The 15,310-nt window shown below is 36.3% G+C and overlaps 1 protein-coding gene across 1 annotated transcript; it reads right to left on the reverse strand.

Annotated features, from left to right (window-relative positions):
* Positions 1-287: 287 nt before the first annotated feature.
* LOC124111974 (homeobox protein SIX6-like) lies at positions 288-10,466 on the reverse strand. Its single transcript, XM_046471905.2, has 2 exons — positions 9,638-10,466; positions 288-1,356 (listed from the first exon to the last, which is right to left on the reverse strand). Exons 1-2 carry the CDS (start codon positions 10,249-10,251, stop codon positions 1,134-1,136), a joined length of 837 nt encoding a protein of 278 aa, XP_046327861.1. The 5' UTR covers positions 10,252-10,466; the 3' UTR covers positions 288-1,133.
* Positions 10,467-15,310: the final 4,844 nt, after the last annotated feature.

A 15,310-nucleotide genomic window follows, 5' to 3' on the forward strand; every position in this document is an offset into this window, starting at 1 on the left:
CGATGATAAAATCTCGATGAAGGAGTACTATATACCAATACATTTCATCACCTATTTGTGAAAAAACACTACATGACAATTATATATGTTCTTAAGAGAAATAAGGACTGTTTTTTGCTGTCGTGTGGAATACTTTAATATACTGATCTATTTTGATCATAGTTTATATTTCATTTTGAACACTTAAACGATGAAAGAAACGCTAGCATTGTTTGGATAGTTCATAGACAAAGTGTAATGACTAACGATATTTACTGAACATTCAAAACAAAACAAACATGTAAGTTGTGATTATAACATACTTTAATAACAAAAATGAGATTGTGGTATAGAACAACCGCTTGGACTGATCTCATTACGCCTGAAAGAGAATCTAACATCCCACCAGGTTCTCAAGACATTAACTTAAATATGTACATATACACATTTGGGGTTAATTTAGTTCAAAGGTTTGCTTTGGTTTGCCAAAGATTAGCACAATATTTTGAGATTGTCAAAATTTCGTTCGACATTTCTCCTTCGTTGATACTCATATATTTCATAACACATTTCACATAAATATATGTCTTTCTACCAGTCTCATCACAATCGGAATCTGGTCTTTCGGGAGGTACGACGCAGACCAGATCTTTGCTGTTACCTTGGCGACCAGAGGAGGGACTTCATCATCCACATAGCTCGGTCCTAGATTGACTTCTCCGTGAGTGACTGTCTTAAAGTTCAAGGCTACAAAGGGGACACAACTTTGTCAGACATCCTTTTTAAAGAAATTGCCATTACAACAAGCGGAAGGGAAGATTCCTCCCAAAATAAACATGACGTCACGAGCCGAGACTGACCAATAAGACAAACAGAACTGTAAGCAGACGACAGCTAAATTGATGATCAAGACTGAACAAATTTGTCAATATTGCAGCCGGAATCGTCACGACAGCACTTTGAGTGAGACATAAGTTCCACCATGGTCAATCGTCTGCTGGAGGGTTTGCTTTATATTTCGCCATCTTGTCATTTCACTCTTCTTAGTGGCATTGATCACGTGATATAACGTGCAAAGCAGACGATACCTGAGTGATGTCTTCGACGCTGGTGCTTAGCCATGACTGTGTGTAAACTGTCTTTTGATTGGCTGATCATGAAGCGTGAGGCTCAATGTCTTGGTGTTCCGCACTTGTGGATGGTGTACTTGTATCACTACGCGAATCATCACAAAATAGATCGTCGTCATCATCCGAGTCCATTTGACACACTCCGGCGTCTGCCGACGAAGACGATCGTATGTCATCACGTGACAGGCTTGGGTCTGACTGAAGTTTGAGCCGATCTGCTGCTGATAACTGCCCCTGTTGTTGTAATCTGAAACAAAACAAAATTAAAATTACAAATATTGTATTTGAATTACAGAAAAAATAACTTTTGATTTTCATTGTAGTCAAATACCCTAAGCTGTAAATATGATTAAGTATATACATATTACAAGCCGTCGTTTAATTTTAACTCAGACGGAGATGAGTTTTCTTACAAAACAGATTACTTCATTATTTTAAACAAATATTATTGTGTGATGTGAAAGTATACAAACACAAGAAAATCGAAAACAGTAGCATAAAGTAAATGTCAAAATCGTGTATTGTCATATGCCGTCGTCGTTCGTAGTCTCGCGAGATTTTGAGCGTCCGAGAACATCTCAACTGAGACGTGTAATACTGTTAGTGTAAGCGGTCAGTGGACAGTCAGGCGAATATCTTGTAATGGGTTTACATTATCTAACATCTCATATAATTTGGAAAAAATGAGAAAATATCAAATCTAATCAAAACTGACTGATAAATGGAACTTTGTGAAGAGGATTACAGGACCAGCGCCCCTTATCGTTCAAACTAGATTGCATAAATGGAATGAGACGGGAAAGCAGTTATAGTGATCTCAGAAATTGAATTTCACAGAGTGTATTCACATCTTCAAATCTGTAATAACGAGATTTGCGGGAATGCCGATAATACTGACTTTTATGATTAATTTACTGGACGAATGCCATAATGATATGTAAAACGTTTTAAGCGAAAATAAGTGCAGCACAAAATAGTGTTAATTCCGTTGGTTTGTTTCAGAGCACTATTTCCAAACGATATGTTTTTTTATTGATTTAAATATTTGTATTTATAGAAATAGTTGTCATGTTAGAAACCCGCAATATTGTATTTCGTTTATATGTTTAAATGTTACTTGTGTATAGTAAAACCCCAGTTAACGTATGTATTCGATATCGACACCTATGTTCTACATCATTCATCCTTTACTGTTCATGCTATTTGTTCAATACATTAACAAAACAAAAACTGTCATAACTATTAGCTCAGCAATAGTTTTGATTTAAGCTCAACCATAACTTACCGAGGGTATACATCTATTTAAGAGAAAATATCTACGATTGCATTTTATTTTTTGGGAGTTATATTCGTTGAAAATGGGAATTATGAAGTCGGGATTTCAACGATATTTTCTCAATTAGTCTATCAATACGGTATTCGATTTTAAATCACATATCCACCCTGCTATACTGTATGGTTGAAATAAAAGTAAAGAGTATACACTTCTCCTTATCGCTTCAAGTCGTTTGAGCGAAGATAAACGTGCATTCGTTCAACAATATAATATCATTATGTTCAATACATAATCATCAGTTACATTAAGTGTATTTATAGTATATCAATAATATCATAACACAAAACTAAACATGTGAAGACTTGTATGGGCGATTATATATGCTAATAATAACAACCATATCTTAAAAATGATTAATTTTGATATACATACTAAATGACTCATTTTTAGAAAGGTAATTTTTAATATAACGCGAGATGTATTTGAAAACTACGTGACAATGAATGTTTTGTAAAACATATTCCGAATCAGTCTCAAATCATTTACTACAATAAAAAAGCCAGTCGAACTCAGTGACACTTTACCTTTTTGCTGGAGGTATTGCAGTTGATTTGCTCGGATTTTTTTCTGAATTAAGGCAATTACTACCATCTAAACTGACAGGTTCACAACAACATGACATTCGGCTAAATTGCTCGGTTTGGCTGTCGCCAGGGTTTTTTCCGTAGTCCCGATATGAAGTCTATCTCTGTGATGATGCATGCGAGATATTGCAATCACTTTGTGACTTTGCGTGTGGGATGGCATATATTATAAACGGAAGGTCGAGTATATCACAATTTGATGTTTCATTTAGGTGAAATTTAAATACCGAACTGAAACGAAAACACGTTATTACGTGTCAAACTTGACCCTTACTAATAGCTATACAATTTCCGACAAGCACGATGATTCATAAATAATAGGACTACGAATTATCAATCGAGCCTGGCCGCCGTGTGTAGCATGTATTGAATGATCCTCGGACTTAGAATTGCATTCATAGCATTTTGACTATATAGATATACACTTATTGTTTTGAAAGGTTTGGCTATAAAACTACAGTCATATGCCGTACAGAAAGGTTTACGAAATGTATTTATTTTCCAGTCTATGTAATAAAAAGGAGTTTAGGCATGTATGAGGACAGTAACCACTTTTTATTTATAACTAAACGCCTAAACACATATACATGTAAAACGGATTTTAAAAAAGGCTAAGAAACTTATCATTTTATAGTAAAAATTTACAACACGTATGTTAACACTTAAACACTTACTGGCAAACTTAGATAAGCAACAATTTCAACTGCACTCATTATTTAATTATTGCGCGCACCTGTTGCAATAAAACATTAGAGATTGTTATAATTGAAATTGTTTTTTAATTTGTTGACTTATTAAACACCCCATCATACAATAAATAATACACCTGACTCCAAAAATATTGCTGATTGAAAATAGTCTTATTTGAAAGTTACAATGAAATATACTAGTGTAATTAAATAAACGTTTTGCATAAATAAACACGGGGAGTGGGCGGAGTGTAAATGTACACGATATGAATTATTCATAACATGTTTGCATTAAACCAAGTTCCGTTTCAATGAATATCCGATGCGCTTCATTCGTATTTAATGTGTCCAAAGTACACACGGACAATGCAACTATTCTATAGCTCCTCGCCTCTTCCACAGATCATATAGTTTGCTAATGGGGAAATATATTTATGATCATCGATTCTGTATATATACTATGCTTTTTATAACAACAGACAAATATCCCTGTCAAATTGGCGATGCACAATAAAATATTCATCAAAACCGCCAGTGGTATTGAAATCAAACTTGTTTCTGTCACTGTTGGTTTTTAGTATTGACTTAATCAAAACTAAACAATGCTCGATAGGGTATGAATAATTGAAAAAGACGCATGCACATAGATATTTTATAGGCAAACCCTGTTTAATGACTTATTAGAGATGTGTGTATACTGAAAATATGAAAATATTTACTATCAATTTAAAAGCCATTATTAGAAATTTTCTATAAATTTTCAGCTGTATTTTCGTTTAATTTTCTTTTCAGTTATACATACATGTATCTCAAAACGTCAGCGTTTTTCATTTTATTTCTATATTTCAAATATTTTTCAATGCATTACAAGTTTTATTAATATGGTATAAGTGTAAAACAACATCAGTTTGTAAATGTTTGAAACAAGTCCTCGTACTTTTCTTAATCCGAAAGTTTTTCAAACTTTTCAGTCAATGCAAACAGAATTTCATGAAATGTCGATTACTATTATGGGGTTCATTCTAATATCAACAAAACAGAAAAAAACTGTTTGAAATGATTCACCAAAAATTATGTGATCCGAGGCTGGAGGAACAAAGCCAGCGAGAGACAGCCTCGGCCAAGTTTAAAGATTGTCAATTTCAGAGGTACGTGCTTAATTGAGGCGATTCGGCAATAAAACCGTTGTTCATTTCAACATTGTTAAAGGGCTCATCTTCAGAGGAATATCATCTCTTGTAATTACTTGCACGTTTGTTTATCGATACGCTGATCTTAAGGGCTTGGAACCGAGGTGTCTTTATCAGCTGAAACCGACCTTCGTCAATTGCAAGAGAAATTGGATGCATTTCACGCAAAACCAACATCGGAAATATCACTATTAATCAGAGAATTTACTTTGGCTGGATACCGAAAAGTTGCGTCAACTTTGCAACAATTTCCGCCAATCACGGACCCTACGAGTCGTGACTGCGCGACACCTAAGTCATTTACCATTGATTGATGCTTGACCGTGTCAATTTCAAACCTCGGTGAAATCGCTATCTTTTTGTCGCCCGAGTCGTGTCGATAGCAGGTACCAGGGATATTATTAAAGAAAAAAGACAAGTAGTCTCATTTAGTTTCCTTTGGCTATACATTTCTATCTTCTTGTTGTGAGATGTTTTCCGAGTAATAAGTCTCCTATACAACCCTTACCAGTGAAGAGTTGTCCAACCGTTGGATCGGTCTTCGCTAACCAAACACACGACCAGTCGGAGCGCACTTGAGCGAGGCTCGAGGGTTGCTTCGTTAAAGCTCCATTCAAGGAAAATTCTGCCCCTTTCAATGTGGAATTTAGCTTAAAAGAAGGATTGGAACCTTTCAACTAGATCCCATGGTCATAATATATCATTTAGGCTACAATTAAGCGTTAGACCCTGTAGCTTTCATCAGACTCGTCCTCGCTTATATCTATGATGTATTTGACATGTCAATTGCAAATATCAACCCCCTCTCATTTTCTGAGTAAACGTTGCTAGATAAATCTGCTCTGTCTAACTTGCCATCTCTGTAAACTGACACTGAACTCCTTCACAAGTAATTATTTTTAAAAAATCCCCAATTCCGATGTAACCCCGAAATAACTCTTGCCTATTTCTCATCTATCCACACTCATGCGTGCTTCTATGTATATTTTTTAACGTTGATATTTTAACAAGACTCGTTATTATCCATCACTCCTGTATTCAACAGAGGCTATAAGTGTGTCAAATCTACATCATATTCTTAACGCTAATATTTTTTATAAGAAACAAAGCAAAGAATTCGAAGTATCGTAGAAAATATATAATTCAAACAAGCACGTGTCAGTTCCCCGTTAGGAGCATTCAAGCTTACACGCATAACAAACGCTACCCTAGGGGGTGTTGTAGATTAGCAAGCAACATAGCGCAATAAGACAATCAGGACGGATTTTATGTGCTAATTCGTTAAGCAACACGGCTCACTATTCCCACGGGTTGGTCTATGGACGTCAAGTATTCTTACCGAGGAATGTAACCCTGGAGGGGGGGTAGAGCGGAGGGGAGGGTAGAATGGGGGTAGGGGAGGTGTCACTATCCGATTATCGGGTTGCTAAGGTAAATAGTAAGGTGGGGAAACAGGGACGTGCTTATCTTAGCCGTAATCGTTATTGTATAGACATCGCACTGTAATAGACAGGTGTGTCATGTACATCATTCACGGTGTGAAATTGACAATAGCCAAACGCTACCACGTGTCAAAGACATGATAAAAATGAAATAAACACTCATTTTGTTATCATCCAGTGGAACAATATTATCTTTAATTTGGACCCACGTTATTAACTTGAATTATATTTATTGTTTCCGTAAAACCTATTACGTGATATATAGTTGCACTTCATCGTTTTTATAACAACTACATGTTAACGGAACGAGTAGATAGGGACGTATCTGATAAGCACATCTGTGATGTGTCATTGTATATTTCGAAAGGTTTGGAAGAGTCAGCGAAAACCTTCTAATAAATGAACATTTACCATCTACAGTATGACATGTTAACCACTGTGAACAAACGGGGAAGATATTTACACACAATAAGACACTCACTAAACAAGTGCCAGATTTGATAAAGTAGAAAATTGAATTGACTTGGTCATAATAGACATGTCTATCCCTCGGTTGCTGATATCACTTCGAAATGACAACGCGCCTGTCTTATAAATACTATTCGTGCTTCGAGAGAGAATTTTAACACAAGACAGTGTTCTGTCATTTTCAAAATTTGCTTCCGATGGAAATTGTATCGTGGAAATCTCATCAATCAACCGCACGTCAGCATGGAGAGGTTTGATTGTCTCCTTGTTGCTGATATTGCACGAAAGTTACTGTCTTCAGTTTTCAATATCTAAACTAGAATTGTCCTATCGCATTTTACAAAGATTTACAATCAAATCGGAAGTATGCTGTAACACAAAGGGGATTAATTGGTATCCAAGATATGGAGGTATTTCATAGGTATTGGACATCGAGTAAAGATTTAATGAATAAATATTTGAGTTTATTTAGCAAATACATTGTATTGAATTTAGAGTGTGATATCTAAAATATGGCATTACTATATGTCATGATATATAGATATGCTGAAAGAAAATAACCACGCTATAGAATTTTTTTAAACATGTTTCACTTTGGAATAATGCATCAGTTTTATTATGATACAGGGCGAGGGCGGTTTGATTTATTTGTCAGTTTCGTTGATCAAACTCCTATTTGTAAGAGCACGATCTTGTACAAAACTTGTCTTTTACTCACTCTACAGTATGGAAGTAATAGTTTTACGTTGTTATAATCTTCAACCATGTATAAAAGTGGATTCACTGAAATTCTAATATGGGAAATGATCTGAAAGTATTGTTCCAAATTATATCTCTTATAAAAAGGACAAAAAGCTATGATCTTAGGAGAATATTGGTAGCAGTCGCTTCTAAAATTCACTAGTTAGGCTTGCCAGACTTGATTCCGTGTTTTTTATTGCCTAATCTCTTGCCATGCCTCCCATGCATGTAATTTAAGGTACGGGTGAGGTCAAACATTAAGATTCGATTGGATTGTATCTGCAGGCAAATATGAAAAATTTATTTGGCGACGAGCGGTTGCTGCTGAGTTAACCTTCTTCCCTAAGGATCTAATCGAACACGCCGTCTTCAAGACTGCAATCCACATGCTCTCCAAAGACCGTGATTCTGTTCGTCAAGGTGTTCTTGTAATTAACACATAGGTAGTATTTATCACGCGATAGCTACGAAATTGATAAGTATTTACATGAGCTAATCTACTCGGAAGAGAATTTTATTGTTCAGAATGTATAAAGTGTGATCGAAATTGACACCATGTTAGCAAGCGTGATGGATTTACAAGTAAGTGTGTTAATCAATTGTCACTTGCGACCCGATGTGTATTCCCACAACTTAATCGCGAGTTTCTTTATGGACAAGAAGGATGTACGGGAGGCACATTGCATTGTTTATCCTCATTATTATGTTTTCATGTAAAATTAACATATTTCCCCTCAATAGTCATTTAACCGTTTATATAAATCCATCGTGAATAACAGCTAGTTTCTCTTCCGTGGATTAGATACACGAATCGCGATTGGTTGAATTACGATAAAATAGGGAAAACTGATTACATGACTGAAGCAGAACGCATGAAGAGTATGACATGGTGCCTGTCTTATTTTAGGCGAACTAACTACCTATGAACATCATCACCTTACTTGTCAACTTGGTGACGACATGGAATTTAGATCGACATGATTTAATTTAATATATTATTACAGCAGATATCGAATTACTCGTATTAGCATTTAACCTTTCATATACTTACAGAAATATTACAACTTCTATTACTTAACATGCATCTGTTACACGCTGTGTAGTAATTGCGCTTGGTATGTGAAATAGTATTACGGTTTCTGAATGAATAAAATTAATAATAATGAAAAACATGATTTTAAAATTATCAGGTCTAAATAATATCAATCAATATTACGACGACCAGTAAAATCGTATGTTATATGCTGCATATGGAAATACCCTCCAATATCGCAAAGTGCATCCTGTTAAATATGATTTGAAGCAATTACAATAGTAACTAGACTATACAGGTATGCCTGAAGCAATTTATTGAATTTTGCGACAAGCTATTTCCTCATACGCAGCAGGTGCGGGGAAAGTTTTATTTAAAATTCACGAATTGTTGCATAGCTTGTGTGTATAATAAGTGCGTCAGAATAAACTTTGTTATGAAGACAAATACGGAATACATTTCATATAAATGAGGTCACAGGTTTCACGTATTTGAGTAAAGCATACACCGCATTCAAGTAGCAGTAGCATGACGAATGAAAACATTGATGTTTGTTGCATCTGTATCTTTAAATTAACAATTTTGGAAAATGTAATTGATGAGTAAACAGAACACGTTTCCATACAAAAAGAACACACAAACACATGCTATGTTTCCGAAACGTTCTATATATGTTAAAATGCATGAACTAGTCACGCATGAATCGTGTTTCTACATAAGAGATATGTATTGTCCGACATAGCTCTTGAAACGAATATACATCCTTAAATCATTAAACTATTTTTTTTATATTTCTGAAAAAATACTGAATAATATAATGAACAAAAGAACTAATATTTACAGGACACATTCGCCTTAAGCTTCCTGGATGGAGACATAAAAACAAATATTGATATACCGTTTAACCGTCGATTTAGCAGTCATACAATGTTTCTCTTAGTTAGGGAATATAACTGAAGCAGAATAGGAATTTAAATATGTTTGTGTACAAGTGGTGTTCAGAAACGGGTGTGTGAAGAATATATGTTTTAAAAGGTTTTCTTACCTATTTTTTGCGGCGGCCGCTCTGTCTCTCTGCCTTCGATTTTTAAACCAATTCCCAACTTGGGTAGGCGTTAGGCCCGTGGCCTGGGCGAGCTCCCTTTTCTTCGTGGGATTGGGGTAGGGGTCTTGTAGGTACCATTCCCTCAAAAGATTCCGTGTGCGTTCTTTAAAACAATGGGTTTTCTGTTCGCCGTCCCAGATTGTTCTGGGTAGGGGATATTTCTTCCTGACTCTGTATTTATCAACAGGGCCTAAGGGTCGTCCTCGTAGTTTTTCGGCTTCCTGGTAGTGAGCTTCCAGCCACATCGCTTGCAGCTTGGCATGGGATTCTTTCGTGAATTTTTGATTTTCTAAAATGTGGTACAGGTCTCTGAAATTGCCCGTGTGGAAGGCCACAAGGGCTCGCGCCCTGAGGACCGACTCGTGCTTGTTAAGTGCCTCGCATGCTGACGGATTGACGGGTAGTGACCACAAAAATCGTCCTAATCTTTCAATGTCCCCACTTTCTTCCAACGTCTCACACACCTTGGCAACTTGCTGTGGGGTGAAATGTAGGGTGGGGAGGGGGAACATCGCTGGGAGTAAGGGGGTATCGACTCCACAAAGTCCAAACATGAGTCCTGTTCGGGTGGTGTGACGCCTCTCCGACGACGCTAAAGAAATGCTGGTAACTGTCGAGTCCCTTCCTAGGATGTTATTTCTTTAAGCGCGATCGTACATCGACACTATTATAAACAGAAAGCATTGGGGAGTGGTCACCATCACCTAATGTGTCACTTTTTATCACAAGGGCTGCAGAAATCGGGCCTTACAATCACACACATCAGGCAGCCCAATCGCCAATTGCCTTCTAAACGATTGGGCGAGGGCAGATCCTTCACTTAGTCGTCATGGAGACACTGTCAATCATCACTGATAGCTGTCAATCAACCGCTCACAGCCAACACCGCGCGGCCGGTACGGTTGGTCGGATTAGCTAGCGGTAAGATAGCTTCAGTGGGATGTAAACACAAACCTCGCGCTTCTCAACTGAAGCAAACACATGGTTTCTGGTGGGATCGGTAACCGTCATCAATGTTGAAGTTTTGTCTGTAGTGGTAATAATAGGGATTGCGATCTCTGGAAAGATTTACATTTTATAATTCGGGAAATCTGGGTCCCTTGACACCGTGGGATAGATGGCATGGACGGTGTACGCTTGAATTGTCGCGGAATTATTTCGGATTCTCACCGTTGGATGTTTTGTCCCATTGCTAATAAGGATATTATCTCGTAAATGACCACTCTAGTTTATTTTGACAGGGAATTAATGGGTTGCTTCCATTATGTCGATATTGGTGCATTAAGTAAACATTGATTATCTTATTTAATCTCTAAGCCAAAATCAGTGATATGAGTGAAAGTTGTTACAATAAAATGTATCCAATATATGTGAAAGACGGTAAAGTGATAAACCAGATTACATATATTAATAGATAAAATACATAAAACGACCTCGTTAAGTCTAAAATGTCAAATTTAAAACTTAAAAGAATTATTAGAATATATTTAATCAACTATGCATCCTAAAACGCTTCGTCTATTTTCATCCAGGGAACAAAACTGACAACTTATGGAATATATATCCTAAAACACTTCCACCATATTCACAAGACGCAAAGCCGACAATATATAAAACAAATCCACTTATTGGACTTATGTAATAATGCAATGTGGAAAAGGGTACAAACATACCCTTAAAACCCACTAAAACATCCGGAATATCATATTACTTAAGCTATTACGTTTTCTGCTGATACATTTTGTCGACCAGGTAGACTGGGTTTTATTCAAATCCTCATAATTTATGTACTTTTCAAATTTCACAATATTTTTTACGTAACATATATGTAACTACGTGTAACGCCATGACATTTTATATGTACATACAGTGTCTAAAAGAACACATGGCATTATTTTGGTCAATGTTTTGGTCAAAGGTATGGATAATTTGAACTCGTTTTATTCTGTCGTAAATTTGTTGCATCCTCGTCTTGTCTCTCGAAAGTATATGTCACCCACGCATAACTCATCTCCAATTATGCTAATTAAAACCACAGTGAAATTGATTAAATAAAACACGTCATCTTGTTATCATTACAAACGTTTCCTTATATATTTGGTTTAGCGGCAAAGGACTGAGAGTACTATACCCTATTTGATCTTAAATACATATAAGGCATTACCACAAAACCCTTACAGCGACCTGTGATACAATCCAAATAAAAACACAAATACTCATACTAGATACTTCGTTTGAGTATAAATGGCATATACATGGCATATACACACTAATCCAACGTTCCTGCTTCTAAAAGCGTTCTGGTTAATATACTGGGCCACGTCATACTGAAGTGCCACACAAACCATCAGAGTACGGAAATTGTGCCCTTTTCTTCATGTCATGATCAGCTGGTCTTCCAGGTGTGCGTTATAAATATTGATATAATAAATATAGTTAAGCTATTATGAAGCATGAAAATAGGTTGACGAATTGTAATTTACACAACTAATTTAACCCAGTGATTACAGTGATTAAGATAATGCCACCCTTAGATGAATATTATCTCCCGTTTTGTTATTAATCAACTTTTATTAATTATTAAATATCACTCTCAAATCATAATATGAGTATGTAAAGGTATAAGGCAATATATCTCCGTCCAAGCTGTTTGATAGAGAGAAAAAGAAGGAAACTAATATCAGCTCCTCACGAAACTTTGTTGATGTTAATTGCATAACGAATGTTTATTTCAATATGATGTCTATTTCACGTCATCTGTAACAATTACGATGTCAATAACAAGGCAGTCGTACGTATATTCTATATAGTTATGAAGTAATAACCAGTCTTGAGAGCTTTTGCACACAATTTAACCATAGGCTGAAGAGAAACTTTTGGAAATTTTTCAATTTGCTGTAATAGTTCCCCTGAAATAAAGAGAGACTCAAGTGATTAAGTTTATTAAAACATTGATGTGACTTTGTGAAATGTGCTAACCCTTTCTCATAACATGGTAAATTAGAAAATCACTTGTGAAAATTAATAATCTATAGCAGCCCGAGTTTGTTCATCGTTAAATCTAATCACCACTTCCCCTGGGCCTCAAATCAAATCGTTTACATGTTACTGTCTATTTCACTGCAGCTCATATTTTGCGATTTGTCTTGTCTTAATTTGCCGAAACTGACCAAAAGCCAATTAGCAAGCTGCCCGGGCCACGCAATCGGTAGTAACCCAATAGTTCAGTTCAGTGGTGCTGCACACAAGCTTGTCGTATCAAACCTCCCAGATTTATGCCGCCTTCTACATTGATTTGAGAAATTTCGCTAACGCCAAGCATATAGCCTCTAAGAGGACAAAGCCCTTAGTTGGACGTAGTTTGATAAAGAGAATAAATATGACGCCTTTAAACCATAAACTGAGTTCCGTCTTCAGATTGTAAATCTAAGTCGTGAACTGGGTTCACTCTACCATAAGGTGTCCTCAACATACGCTCATACAAACATAAGGTGACACCAAACTAATAATATAGGTAATTGCACTCATAAAACATGATGGTATTGACTGTCAGTTCGCGTGTAGATTTTTTAATTTTTCAAGAGATACATGTATATTTCTGTTAATGATTAAGTCCATACGGTTGTAGTGCGTGTATTCATTTCTTTGAGCGACACAAACTGTAAAGAACACGTTTTCAATACCGAATGCATCTTTCCTGTTTTGACTTTAATTTAAATATGGGTGTTTGAAAGACTGAATTTTTCAGTGAGCAGAGTCTGTAGTCTGCCTCTGAAGTAGACTTAAAACAATGATTTTTTCAACAATATACAATGGCACTTTATCATGCTTATGAATGCACTCTGCTGCTCAAGGATAGACATGTATGTATACAATTCACATGGCCTATTCCTTGTATCTGTCCTCTCTGGATCAGGGGCGGTCGGGTAGCCTAGTGGTTAAAGCGTTCGCTCGTCACGCCGAAGACCCGGGTTCGATTCCCGACATGGGTACAATGTGTGAAGCCCATTTCTGGTGTCCCCCGCCGTGATATTGCTGGAATATTGCTAATAGCGGCGTAAAAAAACATACTCACTCAGTCAGTCTCTGGATCATGTATTTAGTGTCCCAGGGTTCATGTGGCGCAAAAGAAAATAGACTTATTAATATTAATCAAATGTATCCGGAATCACAATATCCGTTAAAAACATAGCGGATAAGGCAACAACAAATAAATAGGTAATAAGTATTAGTCCCTGGGATGGTTCCTGTCCCAATAGGTCCCCAGCATCTCATGCTTGTCGTAAGAGGCCACCACAGATCGGGTGGCCAGGCCCGCTGACGTGGTGGATTACGTGACATCGTACCCTGAAGGCGTTATACGTTTCTCATGATATCAATCACTTGTTCGTCTGGTCTTGACTTGATGATTTAAGGGCCACATTCATATGCCGAATATTGTCGAGTGCGGTATTCAACAACAAACAAAAACAAGTATTAACTATGGTTATTCTCTAACTATGCCAGTACATATGAAAGATATATATATTGAAATTAATTATTTAAAGAATGAAATAAACATTAATTTCAATTTTACTTTAATGTGATGTAATTGTAATTTTGAAATATGAAAACTGGTTATTAAATTGCAGATCATTAACAGTTTGGGTCCAAATGTGGTACCTTGTTTCTTAAATATTGCTGATATCTATCAAAGCCACAAATACCGTACCTTTATTATTGAATACATGTACACATTATCTTTGCATAGACTTAAGATACATGTATAACGCAGACTTATGTCCAGTTCAAATCTCCACTTTATAGAGCACATACCGCTATATAGAACACTAGGGCAGAATTGTTTTTAAAAATCGAACTATTTTTTTTCAGAATTGTTCTTTTTTTAAAACTGTGGATCAAATCTTTTGGGCGAGAGGACTAGCTATGGCACCGGGACGCCACCGGGAGGATCAGCTCAGAGATGCTGCTTTTGGCCCAGTTCGCTGAGATTTTCTTGAAATAATTATTTGTCAGAACTTCTTCATTCATATTTTGCTAATTTGAATTGAATTTGAATCGCGACATAATTAAAAATGTTGAACTTTAAGTGAAAATGCAAATGACCATATTCAATACCAGGAATTCTTTGAATACAGTTGCATATTCATTCAGTAGAGTTGACGCATAAGTTGTATGATCATATCAATATACAGCTTCAGAGATTTTACTACATTCATCCATACATACATGTCGAACTACATTCATAAGCAATTAGTAGTAATAAATGCACTGACACCCGTCAACGCTGCGAGTGTCATTGCTGTCGTCGTTTCGTCAGTCTAACTTCCGAAATCCGCATGTTGATTGATTAGAAATAGACAAGTACTGATATAATCTCGTGCATTATACTTTCATGTATATTTCATCAGCTGTTGAAACAGACCTGGCTACATCTCCTACGAGATCTGATGTAGTTTTCATCCCTACATAATTAACACTGCCCTCAACTGACCTCCCTGACCCGAGAGTGAGACATTGCACGGACCCCAACCTATTTAATTACCTTAATTTGAATTATATATACGTATATTCTGCACATATACGCGTTTTCATACCAAGTTGATGTCACAC

Source organism: Haliotis rufescens, unplaced genomic scaffold, assembly GCF_023055435.1.
Source record: "Haliotis rufescens isolate VD_foot unplaced genomic scaffold, xgHalRufe1.0.p SCAF_3, whole genome shotgun sequence".
NCBI lineage: Eukaryota > Metazoa > Mollusca > Gastropoda > Lepetellida > Haliotidae > Haliotis > Haliotis rufescens.